At 41.3% G+C, this 17,336-nt stretch overlaps 1 protein-coding gene across 1 annotated transcript in view; it reads left to right on the forward strand.

The window, feature by feature from the left end:
• The window catches only part of CDH16 (cadherin 16), a 777,195-nt gene that overhangs the window by 306,619 nt on the left and 453,240 nt on the right, over positions 1 to 17,336 (forward strand). Inside the window, exon 10 of the mRNA XM_086947729.1 lies at positions 15,650 to 15,880. Coding sequence (XP_086803855.1) covers positions 15,650 to 15,880 — 231 coding nt within the window. The remainder of the gene's footprint in view (positions 1 to 15,649; positions 15,881 to 17,336) is intronic.

The raw sequence follows: 17,336 nt of genomic DNA on the forward strand, positions 1-17,336 counted from the left end.
CGGTTTCTCTTCTGGCCAATTTGATTCTTCAAAAGTCTTGTTATGTCCATGTGACGTAACCTCCCGCAAAGTCTTACACATTTTACTTTCTTCTGCAAATTTTTTATTGACATCACAAAACAGTTCTGAATTCCAATTATACGAAACTGGGGGATCAGAAACTTCAAGATTAGCACTTGTGTACTTACAACAACTAGATTCCACATCTAACTGCATTAATATTTGCTGTTTTCTGAAATGTGCAGTCAGCAGAAGAAAATCATTAATGTTTTGGCAGGATGGTTTATTTTGTGGAGGAAAGTTATATGCACCTTAATAAATTTTCTCCACGATCCTGGCACTATGCACTGCACTTTATTTGAATCCTTCAGCTTTGCAAGATAATAGCCTGTGTGTGATTTACTGCCTGTTTTGAGAATAATTTTTATACCTGTGGAGTTTTGCGTCCTGCAGGTTTTTATATTCATTTCTTTTTGAACTCCTTTTAATATATATTTATATTTCATAAAAGTGTTGGATTATTATGTTTATCTTCTATACTTTTATGGTCACATTTGTGCCCGAAATAAAGTGAATTTGAATGTGACTGCATCCCACTTGTAATCAGGGCCATATATGAAAATGAATTGTGGTCTGAGTGAGAAATGCTGACTTCTGTAGTGCCACTGAGAATTGGAAATCTATGCACCAGCGGGCCCACGTCTGTAGAGCACAGTTAGAATGCACTATTGTTTGGATATGCATATGCATTGTTGTACAGGTCACAACTGAGTTACTTATGACATGACATGAGGCTGGAATTCCTATGGGTTCAGTTCAGGAATATCACAGAAGAAGCATTTTAGTCCTTTTCTCAGGTCCTTGAGTTCCAGTACTGGGACAAGAAAGACTTGAGGGTCAATGTGGCATACCTTTTGGAACCTATAAATAATTCCAAAGAGCAGCAGAGTGTCAACTAAGTTCTGGCAACATTTACATTTGTCAAAATTATCAAGCAATTTAGTTGTGTCTACCATAATTTCAATTGTCTGAGGGCATTACTTAGTACAAGTGAATGAGTACTGTCCAATTCGACCCTTTATGAGAAAAATAAGTGTCCTTGACATAAAGAAGACTAATTACTGATGAGGATACTGGTCAGGATTAAGCAGCCATCATGGCCATCACTGTATATCTACAGTGGCCTGGACTATGAGCAATATGGGCCAAGGCTGGAGCATTCCTGAGGAACACATCTGAAGATCAAGATTTCATACTCTGTGCAGTCAGAATTACAATCTTTTGAAGATAGAAATAGCAACCCAAGACACACCAGTTCTGAAAACACTCAAAACCAGGATTGAAAACCAGGACTGCAATTAGTTGTCATCCAAGCAGGACAGCCTTGGGTATCAAGCTGCATGCATCATAGAAAGGCCAACGAAAACATAAATAGCCTGTGTTGTATATTCCTGTTCATCAAGATTTCAAACCACTGAATGTCAGAATTACAAACCACTGAGAAGTCTCTAAATCTCTTCAAAGATCCTTCAGTAATCCTTGTCCTTTCCTGCAAACTCCACTCAACTTTCTCCTAACTTTAGTCGCCACAAATCTTGAATACCTGTTATTTTACCTTGACTGTCAATTGCGATTCTCCTATTAACATGACCAGAGAATCTGGATTTCATTAAAGACACGGAGGCTTACATTATGCATTAATCCTTTAATGCTACTCACAACAGCCGCTTACATCACAAAGGTAAAACAAAGAATTAGATGACATCACGTCAACAATATAAGGCATGAGCAGGAGTAGAGCTGCCTCTTTTAAATGCAAAGGAACGATGAGAAGTCAGGATAGCAACTTGGTATAAGGACGGTGAAGGGGTTAAAATCCGGGTTGAAATCCATGGAAGGAAGTGAAGGAAGGATGCTGGATCCATTAATTCGAATTATCTGAAAATAAAATGAAGAATGTCAAGTGTCTGATGAAAATCAGAAGAAAGTCAATAACAATCGATGTAAGCATACTTAAAATTGATAAATGAGTACACATCAAGAATATAACCCAAAATATATACTCCGTCCAAGGGAGGGACGGGAGGGATAATGTTAGCCTCCATGTCTTTAATGAAATCCAGATTCTCTGGTCATGTTAATAGGAGAATCGCAATTTCATTACAAGACAAGGAGGCTACATTATGCATGTTGGTAGCCATGAATAACAGCATCAGAGACATGTTCAATTGGTTTGCAGTAGTGATGCGCAAAGGTAGAAGCATTAGACCAATCTGCACACTTAAGATTTGCTGGCCATAGCACTTCATAGAGAATGAGCTTGAAATTTAGAGAGATCAATACCAGCAAAGCTCATAGCCAACTTAACCCACCTAGCAATAGAGCAGGAAGAGATGGGTTTAAAGGGTTTGACATAGGAAACCAGAAGTTGATTTGCATCAGGAGGATGAAGTTCTTCCATTCTTGAGTTATATTCCTTCATGCAATCAACTACACAAAGCTTTTTGCAGAGATTAAAACGAGGGTAGAAAATGAAATCAGACATAGTTTTAGTTCTTCTTTAAATTTCAAATTTAACACCAAACATGTCATAACTCCTATAAGAGATATATAGGGCCTTAACATCGGATACTCTGCGACAAGAAACCAGACATAAGAGAGAGGCAAGTTTAATTGAAAGACATTTTCTGTTAAGAAAGGGAGTTATCAGGCCAGGAGCAAAAAAGGTCAAGCAATAGTTTAACATCCCAAACAGATTGATATTTAGGCCTAGGGGGCCTTTTAAGTCTGATACTTTTAAGGACTCTACAAATAATAACATTCTTACCTACCGTCTTACCGTTGACAATAGAGTGTCCTGCGGAAATGGCAGACCTGTAACAGTTAATAGATCTATAGGAGAGACCACTGTCGAAAAGTTCCACTAGGAAATTGACTATATTAACGATAGGAGCTTCCACTGGATCCAAGTCCCTTTCCAAGCACCAACTAGACAATTTTTCCCAGATGTTATTATATCTGTAGTGTGTTCCAGGTGATCAAGATTCTCCGAGGAGTGTGAGAGCAGATGACGAAAGTCCAGACAATTGGTTAGATTTCCTGACACTTTCCAGGCAAGAAGGTTCAGGTTCCCTGAAAGAACCAGGTGGTGATCTTCTCCGTTTACGTTTAGGAAGAGTCCTTGAGAAGCCGGAATTGGGAGGGGAACGTCGCAAGAAAGTTCCAGAGCTGTGGGGAATCAAGCTTGAGACGGCCAGAAAGGGGTTAACAGGACTAGAGAGCACTGTTCCTGTCTCACTTTCTGCAGAACCCTTTGGATCATAGCAAAGGGGGGAAAGGCGTAGGGGCGGAGAGGAGCCCAGGGTTGCAGGAAAGCGTTGACAGCGAGAGCACCCGGGTCTGGCATCCAGCTGAAATATTGTGGAAGTTGGAAGGACAAACGGCTTGCAAAAAGGTCCACATCGAAAGGACCTAAATAGTGAGCCAGAGAATTGAAAACGGTCGGATTGAGTTTCCAGTCACTGAAATCTACTAGGAATCTCGAGTTCCAATCCGCTGAGAGATTGGATTTCCCGGGGAGGTACTCTGCCCTCAGGGAGATCTTGTGTTCCAGACAGAACATCCAGAGTTTCTTGGCCAGATCTGATAGGCCGGCAGATCTCGTACCGCCGAGACGGTTGATATACGAGACTGCGGAAACATTGTCCATCTTCAGGAGAACGGATCTGCCCTGAAGAGATTGTCTGAAGCTCATCAATGCATAGAGCACGGCCATCATTTCTAAGAAATTTATATGGTGGGAAGACTCCGAAGGGGTCCATACACCACCAGTGTCCTGGTCGAGGAGACGAGCACCCCAACCATGAAGGCTGGCGTCTGACTCTAGAACAAAGTCTGGAGTTGAACCAAAGATAGCTCTTCCATTCCAGGCATCCAAATTGTCCAGCCACCAAGAAAGTTCCAGTCTGGCTTCTTCGTCCAGAGAAACCTGGTCTCCGTACCAAAGACCGGATCTGAGAGCTTTGGCTTTCACTCTCTGAAGAGCACGGTAGTTCAGGGGACCAGGGAAGATAGCTTGGATCGAGGAAGAAAGAAGACCAAGAAGTCTGGCCAATTCTCTGAGGGAGAGAGACTGATGTTTGAGGACAAATCTGATCTCCTTCCGAATTTTGGCAATCTTCTTGTTGGGGAGTAAGATGAGATACCTGGACGTGTCCACAGTAAAGCCTAGGAACTCCAGAGATTTGGAGGGTAGAAGGATGGATTTTTGCTTGTTTATAATGAACCCAAGGCTCTCTATGAGGTTCATGGAGGTTTGCAGATCTTCTAGAATCTGTAAGTGAGATTGGGACATTAACAAGATATCGTCTAAATAGATGATGAGACGAATACCCCTGGCTCTTAGGACGGAGACTATCGTTCTCATGATCTTGGTGAAACACCAAGGGGCGGATGAAAGACCGAAAGGGAGGGCCTGAAATTGAAAAAGCCAATTGTCCCAAATAAATTGGAGAAAAAGTTGATGTTCTATTGCCATGGGTATGGTAAAATAGGCATCTTTTAAGTCCAGTTTGACCAGCCAATCTCCTTTGAGTAGAAGGTCACTGAGCAGATGGATGCCTTCCATCTTGAAATGACGGTAGACGAGGTACTTGTTTACCTCCCGAAGGTTTATTACTGGACGCCAACCCTTGTCTTTCATTTCGACTAGGAAAAGGGTGCTTACAAAATTCTTTTGAGACCAAGGAACCTCTATTATTGCGCCCTTCTTAAAAAATAGAAGAAACCTCTTCTTTGACGATCTCTAGATGTTCTGAAGAAAGAACCAGAGGATTGGGAGTGGCGGATTTGAAAGGAATCTCTGTGAAATCTATTTTGAAACCCTGAACTGTTTCGAGAACCCACGGTTCTTGAGTCAAAGATTCCCAGACGTGAATGAAATGTTTGAGCCTGCCCCCGACCTTTGGAGGGGGAGAAGAAAGAGAAGCACTTACTTTGGGTGGTGTTGTTGGAAGCACCACGAGCGGGGAAGCCTCTTCCGCGTGAACCTCTTCCTCTCTGTGGGAAGTACTGTCTGGTGTTGGAGGGGTAGAAGCCTCTACCGGATGAACCTCTTCCTCATCCGTAAGTGAAGGGCCGGAAATTCCTTCGGCCGGAAGAACGGCCTCTTCTACTGGCCTGACCAAAAACATGTTTCATATTGTTTCGGGCTTTGTCCAAAGCTGTAAATGTTGCGAGGTATTTGCCAAGAGTTTTAATCATATCCTCTCCAAAGAGGAGGCCGTTTGGCTTACACGATGGCTCTTTTTCTGCAAGATCCCCGAGTTTCGGGTTGATTCTAATAAGCACCTATTTCCTCCTTTCAATATTGAGGGAGGAATTAGCATTCCCAAGGAGTACTATGGCTCTAACCTTTTATTAGGTTTATATCCAAGGGTGTGTTGGAAATATGCGATTCCTCAGCAAGGTCGAGGATCCTAGTAAGGGGGCCTAGTAGGTCAAGAAGACGATCTTGACAGGCTTTAAGAGCCCTTTCCAGGCCTTTTCTTGGATCCTTGCCCACCTTAAACAAGAACTTAATCAGGTCGGGGTCTAAGTTAGGTGTTTGACAGACTTTACCCTCTATGAATGGGCGAGGACACTCGGACCTCATGGTGTTACGCGATTCTCTTTCTAGAGAGTTTCTCAGCCATTTGGTCACGAATTTAGCTACGTGATCGTGTGGATACCACTTTTTACTGTTAGGGTGGGAGATGTTTTTTGGGGAGAACATTTCCTAACCGAGAGGGTCGAGGATCGCGTCCTTCGACGAGGGGGAGGAATCTGCCTCTGAGAAAGTGTTAAGGTCCCAGTCATCAGTGTCTTGCTCATCAAGATCCAGGACGAATTTGTCGTCGGGATTGTCGAAGAACTCGTCTTCCTCAGAGCTGTGATCGACACGAGCACTGACAATAGTTGAGCCGCTGAGGGTGCCCAGCAAATTCGTGCCACTAGGGTCACCCAAACCATGCGTGCCGCGAGGGGCAACCTTACCTTTTGGGGTGCTTTGGCCTCCCATGCTTTTTGAGGTGCTTGGACCTCACATCTCATTTGAGGTAGCGAGACCTCCATCAGTGCTTAGGCAATGTTTAGTTTTTTTATTAGCCTTAGAGTGTTCAACTTCCGGATCGGAAGTGTTGTCATCAAGTAAAAGGGACCTTTTATTAGAGATGACCTCACACAAAGTATCTAACATGCAGGACCTCATTTCCTTTTGAAGGAAAGACTTGAAAGCGTCGCTGTTATGATTGGGCGAGTTTGCCACAGCGTCATCTGACTCTAAATCAGACATGGCAGGTAAGTAATATTATAAAGCTGAGGTGTTAAGAGAGTTATCTCTTTTATTATGAATTAAAATTAAAATTAAATATTTTATAATAACTAAATAATTATAAATAACAATAAGGGGGTGTTTTAATGATAATAACTAGTTTAAGTATTAGTAAGTAAGGTTATAAACCACTTTTTTTATATATTTTTTATTTATGAACCTAAACTAACCTAACCAAAGTTCTGTATTAATTAGGGTAAAGTTAAAAGGCCACAAAATTGAGGGTTGCGCTCGAAAGGCAGGAAACAGCTGGTTGAAGAGTGCAGTCGATAAAGCCCAACTTGAAAGGGCAACCGAAGCGCTCAAGCAGCTTGACGACCGAAACGGAGGAATGGACCTTAGCAGGTACACAGCGTTGCGCTTCTGTTGCCAAGGTCCATTCCTCCGGTCCCAAGGGCAGAGGTGGCGATGTCGGGCTTAGCAGGAGGTTTTTGAAGAACCGGTATGTTGGGGAGAGCGGGAGGTGATACAACCGGTATCCCGGTAAGGTGAGACAGACTCAGCCACAAAGGCGGCAGGAGGCAGGAGTGCGCACAACGCGTCGGTACACAAGGGGAACCTTGGAGTGGAAGGGAAACAGAAATCAACGACCATAGATTGGAAGTCGAGGGAGGGGAGGGAGGGGGGATCGCAGCGAGACAAAGCGATCAAGGGAGGGGCGGGGAGCGAGACACAGCGCGAATTCAGGAAAGGTGCCATAGCTTGTCAAAATACCTAAGCACATTGTAAAGTATAAGCACCATATCAATATAATATACAATAATATACAATAAGCAAAAGGAATAGATTAAGAAGCAAGGTAACAACAATAAAGGATTGAAGAGTAGTACTTATCTGTTGTGAGCCGCATTTAAAAGAGGCAGCTCTACTCCTGCTCATGCCTTATATTGTTGACGTGATGTCATCTAATTCTTTGTTTTACCTTTGTGATGTAAGCGGCTGTTGTGAGTAGCATTAAAGGATTAATGCATAATGTAGCCTCCTTGTCTTGTAATGAAATCTTTATCTCCCCACTTATCTGACATTTCTTTCTTGACTGTGTTGACTATCTTCATTCATCTGCTCCTTAAACATGAATGAAACCCTCACTTAAACTTCTATTCTAGTTGCTGCACATTCAGAAAGGCACATTCTGTAATTTGCTTTATGGATGTCCCATGAAGCTGAGGGAATCCCCTTTCCAAATTTCGAATGTAACAATTACAGAAACATGCAGTATGGGCTGTAGACGTTGAGCGACAGCATGAATAGCCATTACTCATGGCATGGTTTTCAGCTTTTTCCTTGAGGGAAATACTTTAGGAAGGTACATGGAGAGACTCAGGGGTCCACCATGGCACACACCTCACAAACAGGATTTATGATAATGTACTTGGTTTTTTGAAGAATGGCCAGAAAGTTTCTTCTAAAAGTTATGCATCCTGTAGAGTACTCTGTCGGAACATGGGGTAAAACAGCTATGAATGGGACTGATCAACTCCTGTACATGCATTGCAGGGCAAGTGTCAATTTCATTGAGAGACCTGGCTTTTAAAACAATAGCAATCGACATTTGGAGATACATACCTTCATAGGAACAATGTTAGAGATTACAATTGGACAACATTAAAGCTCAAGACAATATGTTCCATGCCAGAGAAAGTTTGCCATTGACATTCGATTAAAATGCCCTGTTCATTATTTCCAATTCAAACATGTGTAATTTGATTTGAACAACAGTGCTCTCAATATTACAACAAGAAAATGTCAACAAAGTTACCCATTTTATACTTGTTGAATCACTGACAAAATATCGATCAGAATATGGACGTACAAAAATATTGCAGCAAAAATATCGAAATCAAGAATATCGACATCCTATCTACATTATGATAAGTACAAAAATATCGGAAAAAAATATCTATGCCGAAAATATTGTTGTTAAAGATATCGTTTAAAAAAAATGTAAAATAAAGTAAATAATACAAATAATTAAAATAAACACAGTTAAAAATATTTTTAAATATTTAAAAATTATAAGTAATATATATCATTCAAAAATACAATAAACATATACATATAATATATAATATAGACTTACTTATTAATATGTTTTAATAAACATTTTAATAACTTCTAAATTGTTTTAAAAAATCTTATGAATTATCAATAAATCTATGCACATAAAACAATAATATACATGAAAATTAAATAAAGATATATGACAAATAAAAAAATATATATTTTTAATCTTTTTAAAATAAATTATATACTACATTAGCTAAAATAATACACAAAATATTAGATAGCGGAGGGAATAAAATTACTATTCCAACTCCAAACAGTGCAACAGTAGTGAAAATGTTGGATAGCGTAGGGGTAAAAATTACTATTCCCACTCCAATGAGTGCAACAGTAGGAAAAGTGTTGGATAGTGTAGCGGTTAAAATTACTATTCCGACTCCAATGAGTGCAACAGTAGGGAAAGTGTTTGATAGCTTAGCGGTTAAAATTACTATACCCACTCCAGTGAGTGCAACAGTAGGGAAAGTGTTGGATAGCGTTGGGGTAAAAATTACTATTCCCACTCTAGTGAGTGGAACAGTAGGGAAAGTGTTGGATAGCGTAGGGGTAAAAATTACTATTCCCACTCCAGGTAGTGCAACAGTAGGGAAAGTGTTGGATAGCGTAAAGGTTAAAATTACTATTCCAACTATAGTGAATGTAACAGTGTGTGATATGTAGGATAGCGTAGAGGTTAAATTAACATACTTATCAATTAAATAATTTTTGTAAAATAAATAACATAATAATAATTAATTAACAAAATATTATTAATAAATACCAATAAAGTTAAATTAATATGTACTTAAATAACATTAAATTACTTCCCACACTATTCCCCCATTAACACTCAACACACTACACATCAATAAAACACAATTAATTTAATTGTAAATTAATCAATTAATAAATATTTAGCAATAAAAAAATAATTAACAATAAATTAATAATCAATAACAATACATTGATTATAATTGATATAAATATAAATTAACTAATTGATAAAAATGTATTACCAATTAATAACTGATTAACAATAAATTAATGATCAATAACAAAAAATAAAAACAATAATTAATTAAATAATTTAATTACTTCCCACCCTATTTCCTTATAAACCCACAACCCACTACCCATAAAAAATATCACACAATCAATGTACCCAATAATCAATTAATAACAGTTAATTACCAATTAATAATTAATTAACAATAAAGTAACAATAACAATAAATACAATTAATAATACATTAATTATCATTAATTATCATTAATATAACTATAAATGAACACAAAATAATTACCAATTAATAATTAATTAGCAATACATTAATAATCAATAACAATAAATAATATATTAATTGAGTAATGAATTAATTAATTTACTTACCACCCTATTCCCCTAGAAACCACAACCAGCTCTGGTACTAAAACGCAAAATGTACTTAAAAAAATTACTCATTTCTAAACATTTAATACATATTTTTAAAAATTATGAAAATACATTAAAATAAAATGTTAAACATACATATAAAATACATACTAAAATACACACTAAAAAAAATCGATATCATTGACGATATTTTTGCTAACAATATTACTTATTTCGATATTACTTACTTTGATATTAAAAAAAAACAATTTGACTTACCCTAAGGTCGATATTTTGGTCCACGATATTCTTGACTTCGACATTCTGTCCCTATGATATTAAAAACTCGATATTAAGGTAGGTCCATATTTAAAAATCGATATTTTGACTGTACACCATCGTCGTTCTCATAAATATAAAATAATATGCATCATACCCAGAACTTTGTAGGAGACATGGCTGTTAGGACATTTCTTGCACACATGCTATTTTGAACTATACTAAATATCTGCTGTATGAAATAGGCAATGTTTTTAGCCATGCTCATTCCCATTAGGGGGCCATGATAAATTCCACTCCACCTGTAGAGTTGACAGAGTTTTGGCCACTCTGTGTTGCGGCTGTAATGCAGAGTTCCGGTTAAACTCCGCTAACCTCCATGTGACGTAGTATATTCTCGCGCACGGCTCGCCAATGTAAGTTGGTGAGTGCAGGCAAGAATTGGCAACTCCTAGCATGATTTTCGGGCACTAGAAGGGCATCCAGTGAGATTTTCCCAACAAGGGCAGTGAGAAAGGTGCCACTCAAGTAGAAAATCTACTTGAGTGGCAGCAAAATCAATTAGAGCAGCAGCGCACTCTGGTGGGCTACATGATGCCACTTAAGCTTATCCTTCAGCATGGAATGAGCTCCCGGCACTAAAAATCAGCTCAAGAAGAGTGAAATGCCGATTTCCGCCCATTCTCAGAACCCCGGGGAATCTCGTGGAGTTTTCATGTAGCTCAGTGGAATTCTGTGGAGTAAAGTTCCACAAGTTCTGCCCACCCCTAATTCCCATGCTCCTTCAGACAGAGAGACAACAATCTATCAATCAATCAGGATTTATAAAGCACAGCTAATTATCCAATAGGGTATCCAGGCGCTTGCAGGTCCTGAAGGCTTATTCAAACAGCCAGGTCTTGTGGGCCATTTGGAATTCCGCGGTGAGGTGATGGTTCGGAGATGTGTGGGGAGGCTGTTCCAGATATTTGCTGGGATGTGGCAGAAGGAGTGTCCTACACTTCTGCTTCAGCAGATGCTGGATATATGGGCAAGTGAAAGTGAGGTGGAGCATAGTCTTCTCAATGGTTGGTGGAAGTTCAGGCGGTGGTTTGGTGTAGGAGGGTCCTTGGTTGTGCAGAGCCTTATGTGCATGGGTCAGCAGCTTGATTTGGCATCTCTTCTGTATGGGGAGCCAGTGGAGTTGCCTGAGGTGGGGTGTGATATGGGTTCGTTGGGGAAGGCTAAGGATGAGTCTGGCTGCGGCGTTCTGTATAGCCTAAAGTCAATGTCGGTGGTGTGTGGCGATTCCTACATACAGGGAATTTCAGTAATCCAGTTTGCTGATGATTAGGGCTTGTGTCATGGTGCGTCTTGGGTATAGGGGTAGCCAATTGAAGATCTTGCGTAGCATACAGAGAGTGAGAGAGCAGGCGGAGGAGATGGTGTTGATCTGTAATTTTATGGTGCGCTTGTTGTCAATGATGATTTCGAGGTTTCTGGCGTGGTTGAAGGGAGTGGGTTCAGGTCCTAGGTCTGATGACCACCAGATCATTCTATGTGTTGCTGCGGTTGCCAAAGATCAGTTCTCCTGTCTTGTCTGTGTTCAGCTGCAGGCCATTGTTCTTGATTCAGTCAGCGATGTTTGTCATGCATCTGTGGAAGTTGGTTCTGGTGGTGGGGTCGTCCTTGAGTGAGAGGATGATTTTGATGTTGCTTGTGTAAGAAATGATATTGAGACCGTGGGATCTGAAGATGTTGGCCAGCAGAGTCATACATGTGTTGAACAGAGTGGGGAAGAGGGATGGGCCCTGGGAGACACTGCAGGTGATCTTCTTTGGTTCAAAGGTGAAAGTTGGGAGGTGGAGCCTCTGCATTTTGCCGTGAGGAAGGTGATCCATCTAAGCGCGCCCCCTTCAGTGCTGATGTGGTGAAGTCTTTCAATCAGCGTGTGGTGGGATTCAGTGTTGAAGTATGCTGAGAGGTTGAGAAGGATTAAAGCTGCTGTTTTTCCTTGGTTGATGAGGGTTCGGATGTCGTCAGGGCTGTGATCAGGGTAGTTTCTGTGCTGTGATAGCTGCAGAAGTCGGATTGGGAGGCGTTGAGTTGCTGGCTCCGCTCCAGGTGTCATGACTTGATGTTCATAATCTTTTCCAGTACCTTCGCTGTGAATGGGAGCTGGGAGTTTGGCTGGTAGTTTTTAGTTTACCGGGTTTGGTGGAGAGTTTTTTGTGTAGTGGTGTGTCTACGGCATCTTTCCAGGCATCGGAAAATGTTGCAGTAGTGATAGAGGTGTTGAGTAGAATGGTGAGTTCCTGGCTGATGCTTTGGCTTCTGAGATTGAAGATGTAGCACATGCATGGGTCTGTGGGCGCTCCCTGGTGAATGGATTTCATGGTGGAAGTGGTGTCATGGGTGGAGAGGATGTTCCAGGTGGTCCGTGTGTGGTTTGTGTTGGTTGCAGTGGTGGTGTATCTGTCAAAGAAGTCCGTAGGTGTATGTTGGGGTTCCAGGTTTCTATATATAGTTGCAATCCTGTCGTGGAAGAAGTGGCCGAAGTTGCTGCAAAGCTCCTTTGAGGGTGTGATGTTGTTTTCGCTGGCAGTTGGGTTGGAGAATACCTTAACCATGTTGAAAAGTTCCTTGGAGTTGTTGTCGCCAGTTTTGATGCGTCCTGCAAGGGCTGTCTTCTTTATTGCCCTCAGCTAGCGTGGTATAGGGTGAGGGAGGTCTTGAAGGCTGCCCTGTCAGAGGTGTCCTTGCTGGTATGCCATGTCCTCTCCAACTGTTTGATGTCTTGTTTTGCTGTGCTGAGTACTTGGGTGTACCAGCTGGCCTTTTTGGAGGGCTTTCTCTGGATCCTGTTCTTGATGAGGACGATGCTGTCTGCGCAATTGGTGATCCAGGCATTGTAGTTTTTCACTCCCTGTTTGTGGTTGGTGGCAGTAGCAGGGTTGGAGGTGTTGTGGGCAATCGCCCAGCTGGCCTCTGAGATTTTGTTCCACCTTCGGTGGGGCCCGTGATCATTTTGGGGGTGGCGGGGTGGGGGACGGAGACACTGAAGTGAACAATGGAATGAACAGTTCATGTGAGTTCTGTGATATGGCTGCATTTTATGCGGTTGCTGGAGGTGAAAATTGGGTTCAGCATGTGTCCTGCAGTGTGTGTGTACGGTAGGGGACAATCTGGGTCAATCCAAGGCTCCTCATACTGTCAATGACGTGCAGTGTTTTGTCATTGGGGTTGTCGATGTGGAAATTTAGGTCGCTGAGGAAGATGTTGTCCTTGGAGTCTAAGTTTAGGGGCGCAATGAAGTCTGCAATGGTGTTGCAAAAGATGGAGCGCTGGCCTGGTGCTGGTTTGCAAGAGTGCCTCTGATGCTTGTCTTGTTATCTGTGTGGAGCTTGAAGTTGAGATGTTCCATGGGGGTGGTGTTGTTGGTGGTGTTGGTACACTGTATGGTCGCTTTGAGGATGACGGTTGTTCCTCCTCCTGGCTTGTTGGTCCGATCCTGGTGAGTGATATTATATCTGTCGGTGATCACTGTGGCAATGTCTTGAGCTGATATGTGGTTGAGCCATGTCTCAGTGAGGAAGATGATGTTGGGTGTGAGGGTGGTGATGAAGTCTCATAATTTTGTAGAATGCTTGCATAGTCAGCAGGTGTTGAGAAGGGTGTATGCTTGTTTGTGTTTTTTTCAGGTGGTGTCTGTTGTTTGTTCGTGGTGTGGGACTGGTCAGTGGGCTGATGTATGTGCAGTGGCAGGTGAAGTGACTATGGGTGCAGGTGAAAGGTCCTACCATGGAGCGTGGGTCGGTGCCAGTGGCAGTGTTTGTTGCGACGTCCGGAGTCGAGGGTGTCGAGCTTGGCAATGGTGTATCTTCGGGGGCAGTAGGCCAAGGCTCATGATACTGGATGCTGTGTAGACGTGACCGCTGTAGACGTGCTTTTGCTTGGCATGCCTTTGGTGCAGCAGCTGCATGCCCCCTGCAAGAGTCTGCTACGCGGTTGCGCTGCGTCCTTTATTAAGTCGGTACTGGGATGGGTGAGGCTTCCGTTGGCGGAAAGAATGGTGAATGAGAAAAACCCCAGCTGGAAAACCTGAGCGGCTGCACTGCCACTGGATCAGTTTGGAACAAACAGGAACTGAAGGCCATAGACAAGGGGCAAGCTAGGTAATGATTCAAAAACTATCATATTGCACACAATTTTTCACACTCTGCTCTTTCCTACAAACCAAACTTGTTCCCTCCCTGTAGAAAGTTTTGCTGGGTATCAGATTTATATATGCACAAGCTCTGGCTTGTAAAATGTAAAGTTTTAAGATGCTCATATCTCTGAAGCCCAAGACACACTGATCACGCAGAAATGAAGAACAGGATAAACATTCAATATCACACACACACTCCCATCATACGCCTGGTTGCCCCTAATCAATGTTTATTCTGATTTGCAGCAACATTCTATCGCCAAACGCACATTCCAAGACAGTACACAAGTCAATCTCAAACATTCAAATGAACAGCAGGGCAGAGTGGCCTCATAGTTGGCAGAATGCAGTCAAACCAACAGCACGGCCGAGCACAGCAATATCATACAATATCATACACGGAAGAACCACTCCAATATCTCTAGCATAATCTCATTGCCCCTCGTGTGCATAACATCACATCACTATCACCCTCCTGGACTCTCATGTATAGATAGAAAACACTTTATTCCAGTAGAACAATGGACCAACAAACACCCAGTGGCGAAAAACATGAGTTCTTCCCTACACCTACCCATACTCTTAGGACTGTACAAATAACTCTCAAGAGCAAGCACAATTTACCTTCACATTAATCAACAGAACCACTTCCAAACTAGCAATTGAACATACTGTTTACTAGTATTTCACCTTCAAGAAACACCATACACGACTGATGACCTGCCCAGTTCTCTTCAAAATGGCGCCCAGTGTGAGAATGCCCTATGAAGCCATAGAAATGGTAATTAGCATAATGCGATTTCTGTACAAAATGGCGCCCAGTGTGAGAATGCCCTATGAAGCCATAGAAAAGGTAATTAGCATTATGCAATTTCAAATAACATAACAATATAAAGTATCATTAAGTAATAAGTGTTATCAAAAACCAAATAGTTAGTTTAAAAAAATACCTGCAATCAAAAAATAGGGTACCTGAAGCATACATTTTAAGGGATAGCATCGATAATTTAACCAAGTATGTTAATTCCTGCGTTTTACACTCCTATTTGCTTTTGTTTGATTTGTTCCATGTACAATTTGACAATCAACTGTGACACACACTGTAATCGTCTTCTAGAATTATCCAATTTTGATTATATTGAAAATAAATACATTAGTGTTTTATTGTTTTACTATTCAAAGGAAGTTTCAATATACTAAACCCTCAAATAAAAGCATGGATTAATTTAAAACAAAATACGAAATAGCTGCAAAACGTGAGTCAGATTCTGCTGAACACTTTATGTTTTATGTTTGGTTACAGGCAGTGCACTGATGCACAGAGATGTTGTTTTAGATGGTATTTACATGGACTTTCTGATCTGACATTTCATCCTGTACAATTTCTGTGCTGACAGGTACTCAAATTGTCCTAGTGAGAGCGGAAGACGCCGATGATCCCGCCACAGACAATGCGAAATTATGTTATAAAATACTTGAGCAAGATCCGCCTGTTCCCAATAATTTCATGTTTCACATCGAGAAGGATTCAGGCGTGATAACTCTACAGGATGCGTCACTGAGAGCAAGTACGTCAACGCAGTACACCTTACGCGTCGAGGCCACAGACCTGGCCGGAAGTGAAGAGGGTGAGTCTTTGTGAAGCATGAAATGAACTGTTCATGGACTCAAGGGGCCAATTATATTAATGATAATCCTCACCACGCGAGTAAATGATAACGACGAGCAAATTACAGTCTCCTTTGGCACAAATGTCATGCTGGTCACCTGAAGCACAAGCAGAACATGTGTCTAGTTGTTACTAGAAACTACTTTGTGAAGAAATAGGCAATGTCTGTAGACTTGCTGTTTTTTAACCATTTAATCAAGAAATAATGATTCTAAAATGACCATGTAACACAGTTTTTTACACTGTAAGTAGGATTTTTGCCCTCCTGCAGGGTGCCCTGCTGAGCATCTAACTCATATCGAAGACTTTAAGTGGGATGAAAAAAGTGTGTGTGGGTGGTCTCTAAAAGGGGCGTGGCCTATGTAAGTAAGGGAGTGGCTTAAACACAAACTACATTTCTGTGATTCCCATAGTCTGGCTCCCGACCTCTATTTTGGTGCCTCTCCGAGCTTTCTGCTTGTGCTTCCAGATATTAACACAACTGACATACACCTAAAACCAGCCAAAACTATTGGCTTTGTCCATGGTTGTTAGCTGCTTTTGATAAATGACTAGTAACAATGATTGTGTTGTAAATAAGAATGAAAATGTTTCAATTCTGAAATTGTACGACTGTGAATGAAACTTTACTCAGGCCTGTGGAGGGGGTAGTGGCCTTCAGAGTGTCTCAATCACTCCTGTTATGTTCACTTATAATCAAACTATGCACTATACACTATAGAAGAGTAATATGCTATACAAAAAAACACAATAGCTAGCACTCTTAGGAATGCAAGATTAAGTAAAACACGTGAAATATAATCAGGAATTAAATTGCTGACATTGATTACCTTTACGTTTTTAACTTTCGTTGTTCCAAAATCGATAAGTGTTATGCCAGTAAAGTTAAGGACATGAATATAAGGCCTGATAGGGACCATTTGAATGTCTGTTTACATAATTCTAACTGGATTTGAGACCCAGAGGGACCGGCCCAACTTAAGCCCTGCTTACATGCACAGAGGTCCTGGCTTGGAAAATTGCCACTTATACTGGACTCGAGGTGATCGTATAATCGTTGACACATTAGGTATCCTGCATTCAGTGGCGAAGCAACGGTGCCATGGGTCACAAAGACAACAAGGAAAATGGGCCCCCATCGCCCTCTACTTGGCAGTGAAAAAATCAATAACGGGGGTGCAGTGGACCCCCCCCCCCCCCACAGCGTTTGTGCCCAGTGCCACTACACCTGCTGCACTATTGTCATCTACGCCCCTGCTTTCACGTTTGGATTTATTTGATCATTTCAAAGCTAAAACAATTTGGGAAAAAGATTGCACATGGAAATTTAACAGTACAGTAACGATTATATAGATGAAAGGCCCAATTGAAAAATATTTGTTTCTGAATAACTCTTGTAGTACGGCAGGGTTACC

This window comes from Lissotriton vulgaris, chromosome 12, assembly GCF_964263255.1.
Source record: "Lissotriton vulgaris chromosome 12, aLisVul1.2, whole genome shotgun sequence".
NCBI lineage: Eukaryota > Metazoa > Chordata > Amphibia > Caudata > Salamandridae > Lissotriton > Lissotriton vulgaris.